Genomic DNA, 13,686 nt, shown 5'->3' with positions numbered 1-13,686 from the left:
TGCACATTATATTTGATGGCACATTAGACTCGAGTAAATACGGTATGTCAATTCAGTTGGTCCATAAAGATTTGTATATTGTCTCTGCTGACATTGACCATGGGTGCAATACATACTTACATTTCAAAAGTTAAAGCACCCATTTTAAGTTGTCCACCAGAAATGAAAACATAGAAGGATCATAGAACTGTAGAGTTGGATCATCTAGTCCAACTGCAATCTAGCCCAATCTTATATTCCAATCATTTACGCTTCAGCATTTTTCTGGGCAGATTTGAGTGAACTTAACTTCTGTAGGTATATAATGGCTAACAATGATTTGTGAAAGCACAGCTCAGGGTCGCTTTTAGTGTTTTATGTCTTTAAAAAGATAACTCTTTTTAAATGTATGTGGTATGGTGTCTTCTGTGACTGAGTGTGAACTGATTTGGGAACTTGGAAGTTGAAAGCATCAATTTCAGGGATGTCACATAAATTTCAGAAACAAATTTGAAGATTCCCTGGTGTATTTAAATTATGAAGTTACCGTATTTTTCGCTCTATAAGACGCACCAGACCATAAGACGCGCCTTGTTTTTGGAGGAGGAAAACAAGAAAAAAAATATTCTGAATCTCAGAAGCCAGAACAACAAGAGGGATCGCTGCGCAGCGAAAGCAGCGATCTCTCTTGCTGTTCTGGCTTCTGGGATAGCTGTGCAGCCTGCATTCGCTCCATAAGAGGCACACACATTTTCCCTTACTTTTTCGGAGGGAAAAAAGTGAATCTTATAGAGCAAAAAATACGGTATATTCAGGTTCAGAGATGAGATGTCACTCATATGTCTATACAGCCCCCTCCCCCCAATTTTTACAGGGATTGCGTTCCTGGCCCTGAGCATGTCAGCGGAGTGCACAGAAGCCAACCCTCTTTCACTCCATTCTGGCCTATTCCAAAAGCAGTCAGTTGTGCATCAGTTGAACGCATGCAAAATGATCGCCACCTGTGCAGTGTTGTCAGCCAATATTGACAACTTTGAACAATTAGTTGGTGAAAGTTTTATATAGTAAACTGGAAAACTCTCAGAAGCTCTTGTTTCACACTGTGCTCCTTTTTTGTACTACTTTGCCCTGCTGCTGAAATTTGTGTAGTACATGGATGAGGAACCTGTGGCCCTCCAGAGGTGGTCAGAATCCACTTCCCAGCAGCCTCAGCAAATATGACTAGTGGTCAGGGATGAAGCAACCTCTGGAGGGAGACAGGTCGTCCATCTCTGGTGTAGAAAGTTGTTGCAAGTTAGGTGGGAAATAGTAGCAAGCTTTGTGCACAATTTTTTACTCAATTTCTATAGTGTAAGCTACTGCTTTTAATACCACTCTGATCAGCCTAAGTTCAGTTGACCTCAAGGTTTAATGTGAAACCAAAACAAGTGTCCTCCCTACTTGAATGGCACTTAAAGAAAAAATTGTCATGGTATACATTGTGTACAGTCAGGTTTACTCTCAATCTTCAATCCATTTGAATAGCCTTTTGTGTATTTACATTTCATTCAATGTAAAGAAGACTGCATTGTCAGTTGTTGTTTTTAAAAATAACTGGTATGGAAATATTGAAATTTATTGCTTACATTTGTTCTTTTCATGTGTTCAATTCATTTGGAATGGGTTGGATCCAGACTTGACCTCATGCAAATGGAAAGGCTTATTTTTATTTGCAGAAAGAGCCAAGATCCAGCAGAGGATTCATCTAGATCAGGGTTTCCCAAACTGGGGTTTCCAGCTGTGTTTGGACTACCAACTCCCATCGTCCCTAGCTAGCAGGACCACTAGTCAGAGTTGGACTAGATGGCTCTTACAGGTCCCTTCCAATATTACAATTCTGTTATCACAGCTACATTGCTTGACAGTAGCTTGCTCTTGCAACAATTCACTTCTCCCAGTATGCAGCGTTCGAAATTCGCCTGGCACATTTTGCACTTGGCTATCAGCCACTTGCGCCAAGTGAAGATGCCTAGGCGCCAGGACGGTACCTGATCTCTCCAACCATCTGGAGGTGCATGCCTGGGGATTCTTGGATCCTGACTGTGCAGATAAAATATAGCAGATAGAATTATACAGGTTGTGTTGCTAGTGTCTGAAAACAGTCAGGATCCGAGAATCCCCAGGCATGCACATCCAGATGGTTGGAAACGTCAGGTACCATCAGAATGTATTTCAGGAGCCAAAAAATTGTTTTGAAAAATAGGACTTTCAAGCCATCTGGTCCAAAAATGGCAACTAGGCTTTCCATTTTGGCGATTGTAACCCTTGTTAAAGGAGCCATTTGACTCCTAGCTTATATTGATTTTCTAACACTGCCAGTATGCAAGAAACTGGAAATAGTATTAACTGTGGACTAAGGTAGAGGTTTTAAAACTGTGGTCTGTGAGTTCCATTTGGGTGGCCTGTGGAAAGGCTGCAGTACAGTCAAATATATCTGTACTCAGCTACACACTTAATTTTTTTGATGTGATGATAAAGGACTAAGATGCCCAGCAAGGGGTCCATGATTTGCATGGCAGCACAGAAGCACGACATGCGTCTTTTGCCACACATGAGTCAGCTGGCTCGATGGAAATGTCAGTTGCCAACACGGCACCCAGAAATCTCCATGTAGTTGCAGTTGGACTTGTTTCAGCAGCAAAATGCACCTGTCACCCAGGGAATTTCAAACACCACTCCAGAACAAGAGAATAGGGAATCAGTGAAAATTTCTTCCCCACTTTCCTCCAGCATGGTTTTCTGTGTGAATAGTGTGGATCTAACCCAGTGTGTAATGACCATTCAGCAGATGGGAATTTTAATCTTAAAGGTAATGTTTTCATAGCAGTAGTTTTTTATAAGCAGTTGACATAACAATTTTAGTACTATTTGATGGTTAAGTATTGTTTCATACATCTTACTTCCTGTAAAACAAAATAATCTGGCCTAGTTAGCTTCAAGACACAAAATGTGAATTGTGAAAGTGTCACCTGCTTATATGTAAACTTTATTCGCATTAGCCAATGGCCATAGCAACATAAAACAAGCAATATATACAAATAAAATATATACAAATAACAGGGCAGGAAGGAGAGAATTAGGAATAACTGGACAGTTCTCACAAAGAGAAAGTGAGGAATGGCCATTGCCAAATGATTTATATTAGGATTGGTGCTTTTTTAATTGTTCATAAATGACTTGGAGTTGAGGTGACCAAATTTTCTAATGACACCAAATTTTTCAGTGCAGCAAAAATGAAAAGGGATTGTGAAGAGCTCCAAAAGGAGCTCTCCAAAGTGGGTGAATAGGTATTACAGTGACAAATTCTGCAAAATTGTGCAAGTTGGAGTGAAAAACCATAACTCCTAATGGAGTCTGAGCATTCAGTAGCTGATTTTGGTGGATAGCTCAATGAAAATGTTAATCTAATATGTGGCAGCTGGAATCCTTTAAACTAAAACATATGATAGTGTAATGTCTTTATATAAATCTATGGTACAATCACACTTTGAATACTATGCGCAGTTCTGGTCATGATCAAGGAGCTGGAGCAGCTCCTGCAAGTAAAGACTACAATACTTGAGGCTTAATTTAGAATAAAGGCAAATATAGGGAGGGGTGTAATAGTGTCAAAGTGTGCATGTTTCAGAGAAAATGTGTAGAGATTTTTTTCTATAATAGTAGGACCTTGAGTTACCCAATGCAGGTTTGCAATTCATTTTCGCTGAGCTTGCTTTACTTAGAATCAAAATTCACTGAAAATGGGTATCTGTGAGTCACTTCTTTACATGTTGTATTTTATTATTGTGCGGCTTCAGGAGTGTAGCTGGAAAGTCAGATAGAACCATAGCTGAAGTCTGTAATACCAGCGTAGTCCATCAAGTTTGAAGGGGGCTACACATGTAAAATATGATGCCTGTCTTGATTTTGGGGGATGAGGAGAGATCTTTTCCTATGCCTGCTTCCAAATATTTTAAAGGGGTATGCTTCAGATCTTACATGTGTGCCCTTCACACTCTTTCGGGGTGTGAGTGTGTATACATACACACCCACCCACTCACACCCACACACCAGAGTACAAAATTTAAAGTGAAAATCTATCCTAAGTGTTTCTGGGGTTGGGGTACAGTTTTGCATTTCCCTGTTCATTATTCAATAACAAGTTTAGTAATTAATAAGACATAATTTCTCTGGGAAAGGAGCTCTTTATGCAAGTGATGTTAAATGTTATCCTTTTTTCCAGCTGTTAATAGCAGAGTGCCTACTGGCTCCAATTCTTCACATGCTACAGAATCGCCTACACCTGAACCTTGTTCACAAACGCTGAGTGTCACTTCTCAATCTGTGCTCCCCACGTATCCTTCAGTTGACATCGATGCCCACGTGAGTAATGTAGATAAGTTACAAAGCTGTTTTTGTCATAATAGTTGTTTCTGTTATATAACAGAGTAGTAATAAGGTGTGTATGTAGCAAACCTAACATATCCTTTCTACTGTTAAGACGGAGAGTAACCACGATACTGCGCTGACTCTCGCATGTGCTGGTGGTCACGAAGAGCTCGTCTCTGTATTGATAGCACGTGGTGCCAGTATAGAACACAGAGACAAGAAGGGTAAGCTACTGAAGTGCTGCTGTTTGTTGGTATTTTTTTCAGGGCTTGATGCATGGATATTGGACATTCCATTACTTTTCATAACTTTCCAGCTCATAGAAGAAAAACTGCTTTGAAACAGTTTTGGGGGGAATTTAATGTTTGTTATATGGAACTCTGAGCATTAACTGAGAATGGAGGATATGTTTTTTTTTAGCAGAGGCTTCTTGTTAGCTTTTTGTCCCCCACCACAAGCGCTTTATCACAAACTCAAACACTGAATGTCCAGTGATTTCCATTGCCAATATTTATTGTGAATTATTGGTTTTAATACACAACTTTTCTTTCTACCTCTTTGCCTCTCGTTTGAAAATGGCTTCTAATATAATAATCTCTATTAGGATTTACACCGCTAATTTTAGCTGCAACTGCTGGACATGTTGGTGTTGTAGAGATCCTTCTAGACAAGGGTGGAGATATAGAAGCACAATCTGAACGTACTAAGGACACTCCACTTTCATTAGCATGCTCTGGTGGACGCCAAGAGGTAAATGTTATAATCTATCACATTCTCTAGTCTTAAATTAGGAGAAGAGATCATGAATGTAGCAGCCTGATATGTCCCCTTGCTCCCTGAAACATATTTTTTGGGGGTATATTTTAGTTTATAAGTATACATATTGTATTGAACATGTTTAATTTTTTAATTTGTGGATTGCCAGTAGTAGAAATTTGTTTCCTACAAACATTCTTTAAAATGGCTCTTGATAGATTTGATTTTGTCAGTCTGGCAAACAAGATTCTTCAAAATCTTCTCTGGTGTGAAAAAGGCATCCAAGTTGGGTTGTCCATACTCCCCATACTGCTCAGGATGGGCAGGTATCATGCAACCTGTAACTGTAAAAGGTAAAGGACTCCTGGGTCGAATTCGTCTATGGAGTGTGGTGCTCATCTTCACTTTCAAGCCGAGGGAGCTGGTGTTTGTCTACAGGCATCTTTTCTGGGTCATGTGCCCAGCATGACTAAACCACCTCTGGCGCACGGAACACCTTGACAAGTTCCAGAGTGCATGGAAATGCCGTTTACCTGCTGCCGTGGTACCTCTTTATCTACTCATGCTGGTATGCTTTCGAACTGCTAGGTTGGCAGGAGAGTAAGCTCACCCTGTCGCACGGATTTGAACTGTCGACCTTACGATTGGCAAGCCCAAGAGGCTCGGTGGTTTAGACCACAGCACCACCCACATCCCACCTGTAACTGTATAAAAGATCTGAGTCCAAGAGAGATTTTACTATTCAGCCTGCTTTGCCCAGGAACAAAGTTGAATCTTCCATGTCCTTTCTCTCACTTCTGCAACACCTTTTGTGACTTCAGTAGCTTCTACACCTTCACCAGTTTTACCTTTTTCAGTTCTTGTCACTAGTACCTTTTTGTTGCCTTCTCCAAGATCCATTTGAAAAGGAAAAAGAAAACTATGGCACTCTGTAAGAAGGAAAATTTCCTCCATGCAATCAGACAAAAAAGGGCATGTTGGGATCTGCAGGGGGAAAAGAATCAGTACTTTGCTGCTTTCAAGCCTCACAATGCAATCTAGAGGCTTTGACAAATGTTACATTTCCATTGATCACACACTTGCCACGATTTTGAAATTCTTGAAGTCCTAGAAGCCTGTTGCAGGAATGAAAGAGAGGGAAGCTAGAATAGAGAGCTCTGTTCCTGGTCAAGGCAGGAAAGGGGAGAAGAGTCTGGAGCCACACAATTTCAGGTCACATGAGTACTCTGTGTCCTGGGCAGTACAACAAGACAGCCCATTCTGGGTGCCTCCACATCAAACCAGAAAGAGCCTTCATGGTAAGCGACCAGTGTTCTGTTCTGTGGATTTTTTGTATATAGAGCAGGATTTCCCAAACTTTGGTCTCCAGCTGTTGACTACAACTCCCATCATCCCTAGCTAGCAAACCAGTGGTCAGGGATGGTGGGAATTGTAGTCCCAAAACATCTGGAGACCCAACTTTGGGAAACCTTGATATAGACTATTGTAGGATTCTCAGTACCATTAAAAACGTACAAACTAGTGAAACTAATTTGGAGGAGTGCTCTGCTGCCATAATATTTCTATATTCTAATGACAATTGGCAACTGGTTCTTTGTATAGCCATTGAGGAAAAGAAAGGATTAAAAGAGAACCTTGGTTCCCTGACTTGCCATTTTGTATTCTAGCTATTTATAGATTTAACAGTTTGGCTGCTTGTGAATTCCACCCAGTGCCAGAGTATTGTTATCCCCTGATCCTGCTAATATTGTACCTTTCAGGTTGTTGACTTACTGCTGGCACGAGGAGCAAATAAAGAACACAGGAATGTGTCTGATTATACACCTCTTAGTCTTGCCGCATCTGGGGGATATGTTAATATTATTAAGATCCTGCTTAATGCTGGAGCGGAAATTAATTCAAGGTAACAGGCTGTGTTTATTGGGCTCTGTGGCATGCTCCATTTGCCACTTCTGGTTCTGTCTTGGGAGGAGGAATAAAGGGGATGTCTAAGTCAACTGATCTATTTTGATCCTATTCAGTTGTATTAAACTATCATAATACGGGCTCCTGGTAACAAATGTGCAATTTTTTTGATGTCTATTTTTTTATATATTAAAAGCTCACATACTTTGTTAGTAGATTTTTTACCCTCAAGTTCCTGCTAGTGTTTTTAGCATGTAAAATGGTGGTATCAACTGAGACCAGTCTGCTTTTGTCAGTTAGGTTTGTCTTCCATTTTTCTGTAAACCTGTGTCTATTCTTCGGGGGGGGGGGGAGAGAGACTTGTTTCTGTACATTTGTCCAATTTCTTTTGTTCTGGTGGTTGTATTAATTATCTCTTCCCTCTAGGACTGGGAGTAAGCTAGGCATTTCTCCTCTGATGTTGGCGGCTATGAATGGCCATGTTCCTGCAGTGAAGCTGTTGCTTGATATGGGCTCTGATATAAATGCTCAGATTGAGACCAATCGGAATACAGCGCTCACTTTGGCCTGTTTCCAAGGCAGAGCAGAGGTGGTCAGCCTGCTTTTGGACAGAAAAGCCAATGTTGAACATAGGGCAAAGGTGAGCCTGCAGATAGCTTTCTTCTCAAATAGACTTGTGGTAAAAATGGTTTTGGCAATAGACTTAGTTTAAAGCTTCCAGTTTTAACTATTTCAGTAATTTGAAATCAAGCCAACTTATCCTGTCCATCACTGAGTATTGGAAGGCTTTATTGCTTTTGCTTTAGTAAATGTACCATTATTCATGATACCACATCATGGCTGACATTGCCTCAAAAGCTACACCTGATGGTAAGATACCTTACAGGTTATCATACTGGTTTTCACATAGTGGGTTGCAACTATCCAAGCTAAGGTGGATTGCAGCCTAAAGTGCACCACACCACTTGTTTTGATATTAAATTAGAGTGAAGAGAAAATTGAAGCAGATATGAAACTTACGTACTTTTGTGTGGAATAGGGATTTTTGCAGCTGTTTTTTTCTTGCTGTTGCATAATAGATTGTAACTGTAAAGTAGAGAGGCACTCACTGTTGCAATGGCCTCTTTTTTTGCTGGTGGTCCTAGAGAGAAAAGGCAAAAGATGAACAGTGAAAAGATTGAGTGGCTCCTATATTGGAGGTGGGTGTTAAAGATGAATTCTAGATCTGAAAAGGATTAAGACTACCGGTTTACAGTAGGAGTGAGGAACCTCTGGCCTATAGACCAGAAGCCTCCTGGGGCCTCCTCATCTGCCCCACCAGCCTCTTCTTCCAGAGTCTGCCTACTCCATGTCCCAGTTTCTCCGGCCAAGCAACAAGAGAGTGACGGTGGAAGAGATAACGAGCTGTCCAAAGAGTAAAAGATTGTTATTTTTCCATGGGCAGTTTGCTGCAGTGTGTGTAGGATATATTGGGTGGTTGTGGCTTCACACAAAGGAATGCAGCTCTCGAATTGAAAAAAGTTCCTCATTGATCGTTCCTCACTTCCTGTCAGTTGATCTTTCCTCACTTCCTGTCAATAAGGGGAGAGAAAAGAGGAAAGGGATGGGGAACCTTCTGCTATTCGAGGGCCACATTCCCATTTGGACAACCTGACAGAAGGTGCATGCCAGTAGTGGCGAAGACCCACTTCTCTTCCCTTATTGACTAAAAGTGCAGAAACCTTGAGGTAAATTGAAGATTAAAGAAATACATTAGCTTTGACTCAGTTTAGTTCCTGAACTATAGCCCTGTGGGAGCCTCTGCAGGAGGAGTCGTACAGGTGTATTGGAGAGAAGCAGGAAACAAAAGCCCAAACACTAGCCAAAGAAAATGCAAACTGCAAAGTCTTGAATATTGTGTGGTGAGCAGATTAATATTAACATTCTGAATATCATGCTAGTAAATAAGTGATGAGGTACTTTTGTTCAAATTGTTCAAGTGTGCAGTGTTCAAGGCAGCAAAGTTCTATACTAAAGCAAAGCATTGTATTTTGATGTAACATCCATTAAAGTGAACATTTATGCTGTACAGATGCTTCTTGAACATAATAGTCCCAAGACCTTACAGCTTTTTTTTTGACTTGTGAATCTATTGTGTGTGACTCTAGCTACCCTGAGTCATGTTGATAGGTCTTGCATTCATTGGGGTCCTTACATAGTGAAAGAGGTTGGCAACTGTTTCTAGATTATGTTTAGAACTGCTTTATATAGACTCTATTTCAAATATTCTTTTAAACAGACTGGGCTCACCCCTCTGATGGAAGCTGCTTCTGGAGGTTATGCTGAAGTTGGAAGAGTTCTTCTTGATAAAGGAGCAGATGTCAATGCTCCTCCTGTGCCTTCCTCAAGAGATACTGCTTTAACAATTGCAGCAGATAAAGGCCACTACAAGTTTTGTGAGCTCCTGATTAATCGGTATGTCATTGTTTTTACATGAATAACTATAACGACTAGAGTACCCACATACAAAAGTAGGTACCAGCAGACTCAGAAGAACCTGGTGGTTTTGCAGCACTATATAAAAAAGCCACAGGGAGGAGCAAAAACTAGTTCCTTAGAAATTCAATGGCATAGAACGTTGAGACTGGCAGCATTCACACATCATAGTAAACCATAGTTAATGGTTTAGCATGTGACTGCAGAAGGCTCCTGCTTCACTCCTTCCCTCTAACTAGTGGAACTTAGCACTGTAATATACTAAAGTTCTGCTCCTAACAAACCACAAAGATAAGCCAGGCTTACCAGTCATGATTTGTTTGAATGAAACAAACTACCTGGTGTTGGACATAATGCTAAACTTGGTTTGTTGCTCCTGCTAGCTAGAGGGGCTGTGTGAAAATGTTGCAATCATCATGTTTGGAGTAAACCATTGACTATGGCTTACTAAAGGGGTGAGGAAGCTGTGACCCTGCAGATGTTAAATTCTGCAACTCCCATCATCTCTGGCCATTCTGACTGTGGTTGATGGGAGTTTAGTCCAACGACATTTGGATGTGTGCAGGTTCCCATTCTTGCGTCTACTGTAACCTACAAACTGGGCTATTTGAGTGAAGGGGGAATTGCCAACTGGGTGGGAGGGGGAACAGAGTGGAGCAGCTGGGAAGGATTGTAGGAGAGAGACAGATGTTAAGAGGTGCAGAGAACCATCTCAAATGAAGTTCATTCTCCATATTACAGATTGAAAGGGCTTGTGATAGGGAGAATATAGCAGCCCTGCAGTGTATTTAACATGCTTTACTGGTTGGACTGAACCAGAGTACAAACCCTGCACTGTTATCCATTGCATTTATCTCCACGTTGCAAGCTGGGTTCAGAAAGTAGCATGCAACAACCCTGCAGTATAATTCACTGTTAATATTGCCAGTCAGGGGTGGTCACTATTCTAAAACTGCCCCTTTAGACTTTCCTTTGGGCCAAGTCAAGCACTGAGTTGCATTTACAAAGACCATTGCTCTATTGATTTTCATGCAGACTGTAACTAAAAAATTTGTAACTAAAAATATTTATTTTACACATGAAGTCAGACCAGAAACTCCTGTCTTTGATGCTCACTTTTGTGTTTTCCACTTCCTCAGCCACAAGTTCACATAATATATGCACCCATGCACCCACGATAACACCGCAGCACTTAGTTGTGAGACCCCACTTGTAAGATAGTAAAGTCAATTCAGTCCCATGCATAAGAGGGAAGTATCAGCATGCTTGGCAAGGTTTGCAGAAATAAAAAAGAAAAACTTACAGAGAAAAAAGCCACTTTGCATGTTCCGATTGACATAGTGCTAACATGTTAGGAAAAGGATGGGATGATTTGAAACTCAGACCTTAAAATTTTGTTGCAGGCCCCCTTTTTGGAATTCTAAATTTCAGTTTAGTCTTTATAGCACATACCTCAAGATCATGGATGACGTTCTGAAGTTCTTAACAGCTTCCATATAACCAGTGTTTGTGAACTGAAATGTAGTTTCAATTTCTGCCTGGATTTTTTTGCCAGCTTGAATTTAATTCTAATTCCTTTCAGGGGGGCACATATTGACGTTCGCAACAAGAAAGGGAACACACCGCTCTGGCTTGCAGCTAATGGTGGCCACCTTGATGTAGTTCAACTGCTTGTGCAGGCAGGAGCTGATGTGGATGGTGCAGATAACAGAAAAATTACTCCCCTTATGTCTGCATTTCGTAAAGTAAGTTCATTGATGTTTCACAAAATTTAAATCTGAAAAAGTCAACTTGATGGTTTTTCCTATCTTTTATCTTAGAATGAATGAAGTTTCCTCTTTTTCTGTTTTCCTGTTGCTGTTTGCCTTTTGACGACCTTCCCCGACCTAGTGCCCGCTGTGTGTTTCTGACAGCTGCCCCCAGCCATTATGACTGATGGAGGGCAGTGGTTCAAAACATTTGGAGGGCACCAGGTTGAGAAAGCTTGCATTAGGAATTGATGTGAACTGTAAAGTTTGTACTTTACATTTGAAGAAGCATTTTCGCCTGCCTAAAACAATGTTTATGTCTGCTGATTCCCAGGATATAATTGCTACCTAGTTGTACTTACTCACTTCCTCCATAGTAATTGTGGAACTGCCTCAAATGGTCATGATCCTGACACTCAGAGCAAGACATACCCTCAACATGTTTTGGTGTTCAGGTGGGGAATGGTCATGGTCAGACCACTTCCTGATGAAGTTTGTTATTGTAACTGTTATTCATGCCTGCAAGAGTGGAGGACCAGTTCAGATTGTCCGCTCTGAGGCTGATGGACTCTAATGGCTCTGGAGGATTTCCCAGTGGAAAAAGTAGGTGATTTTGTTGAGGTTCTTGTTTTGCTGTGGAGCAGTGAGACAAGAAGGGCTGCTGACATGATCATTCCCAAACCTGCTCTTCAGTGCTGTGGAGATCCTATTGCTTGCTCATATTCCCAAGAGCTGCAGTTGATGAGATGGAAAGTGATGAAATCTTGCTTTCAAACTGGCTAAACACTCATTAGGAGACATAATCCTATTGTACTGCATCCATTGCTCCCTCAAGGAGTCAGCTAGCAGGTCCAGAGACTTCTTACCCTGGATTCGAGTGCAGATCCATGAAATCATATCTGCAAGTAGTTTGCAGTACCCTTTAAAGACAAAGTCTTCATCTTGACTTGGATGCCACTGTCCAGTCACAATGTCCAGTGCTACACCTGGATCATTTTCAGTTGATGTTGCCTAATGATGTAGCCAGGATACTTACAGCAATGCCTTTGGCCACATGCACTCTAGACTGTGGCTGGTCAAAGCTAGCTAGAATTTGGGGTGACTACATGGGTCCAGGATGTTATGAATGCATCACTGCATGGTGGGGTGGTCCCAGCTGCTCTTAAAGAGGGGAGGTAGTGCAATTACTCCTTTAAAAACCTATCCTGGACCCACTACTGGTCAGCCATCAATGTCCCTTTTGCAGGGAAGGTGGTGGAGCAACTTCCAAGTGTTCCTGGGTGTCACTGATTATCTGAATCCACTTCAGTCTGGTTTTAGGCCTGATTAGGGGCTGAATCAGCCCTGGTTGATGACCTTTATTGAGAGGGACAGGCAGATTGTGATCCTGTTACTCTTAGTTTCCCAGAGGCTTTTCATACTGTTGATCCTGGTATCCTCCTAGATCAGCTGTGTGGCCTGGTTATTTGAGATACTGGGCTGGATTCAGCTAATGGTCCTGCTACTGGAAGCCTATGCAAGGACTTCCACTAGGGCAAAGGGGCTGTCCTGCCTCCTGTTCTCTGCCCCCCCCCCCCATGACTCAGGTGGAAGTCAGGAGAACCCCCACCAAAAAACCCCCACCCAGAAACCATGTAGGAGGAGAAGAGAGATTGTTCTGTTGAGGAAGGTGAAATGCTTGCACTGACAGAACATTTGTAACAGTGCAACATCAAATTCCTCCTTTACAAAGGTTCCATTTCTAGCTGTGTGGTAAAGTCCTGAGAGTAACATTGGGGCACTGCTCTTCAATCTTCTGCCAGTTGTGCTGTGGGGCTCCACGGGGGTACCGTTTTGTCCTCAACTATTTAACATCTAAATATGGAAGGTGCCATTAGGAGTTTTGGAGTATGGTGCTAGCACTACACTGCTTTTTTCCTCTATAACATCTGAATCGGGAGAGACTGTTAAAGCCCTGGACCATTGCTTTTAATGCAGTGGTGGTCTGGATGAGGGCAAATAAACAGCATTTGAATTCTGGAAAGACTGAGGTTTCAGTGTCCAGAGGATAGGACAGTTGCCTTTTTTAGACAGGGTTTCACTTCCTCTAAAGGAGGAAGTACGTAGCTTGGGGATTACTCCCGGGTAAATCCTTATCAGTCCAGACCCAAGTGACCTCTGTGGCTGGCATGCCTTTTACCAGCTTTGTTGGGTATGTCTGCTACCACTATATCTGGGTCAGAATAATTTTGGCCACTGTAGTACATGCATTGTTAATCTTGACATTTGATTGATTGCTTCCAGCCCTTGGTCTGGAAGCTCCAATTAGATGGGGGGTAGATGACTGGCAGCATGTGACCTCTGATAGATATCATATCATATATGCGCACTGGCTGCCCGTATGCTCCCTGACCAAGTTCAAGGTTAAACAAAGCCC

General features: G+C 41.7%; 1 protein-coding gene across 26 annotated transcripts in view; it reads left to right on the top strand.

Annotated features, from left to right (window-relative positions):
* LOC310714070 (ankyrin repeat and KH domain-containing protein 1-like) overlaps positions 1 to 13,686 on the top strand; it is an 89,031-nt gene that overhangs the window by 50,740 nt on the left and 24,605 nt on the right. For all 26 annotated transcript variants that reach the window (XR_014529572.1, XR_014529573.1, XR_014529574.1 and 23 more), the window contains 7 exons: positions 4,241 to 4,380; positions 4,499 to 4,610; positions 4,991 to 5,136; positions 6,903 to 7,045; positions 7,474 to 7,687; positions 9,326 to 9,501; positions 11,105 to 11,267. Coding sequence is in view for 22 of the 26 variants with exons in the window: in XM_083518938.1 (XP_083375064.1) it covers positions 4,241 to 4,380; positions 4,499 to 4,610; positions 4,991 to 5,136; positions 6,903 to 7,045; positions 7,474 to 7,687; positions 9,326 to 9,501; positions 11,105 to 11,267 (1,094 nt within the window). In the remaining 4 variants the exon portion in view is untranslated. The remainder of the gene's footprint in view (positions 1 to 4,240; positions 4,381 to 4,498; positions 4,611 to 4,990; positions 5,137 to 6,902; positions 7,046 to 7,473; positions 7,688 to 9,325; positions 9,502 to 11,104; positions 11,268 to 13,686) is intronic.

The sequence above is a fragment of the Podarcis liolepis genome (assembly GCF_965112155.1).
Source record: "Podarcis liolepis genome assembly, chromosome: 8".
In the NCBI taxonomy this organism is placed as follows: domain Eukaryota; kingdom Metazoa; phylum Chordata; class Lepidosauria; order Squamata; family Lacertidae; genus Podarcis; species Podarcis liolepis.
Note: the sequence above shows the minus strand (reverse complement) of the source record. Positions and strands in the feature narration are given on the sequence as shown.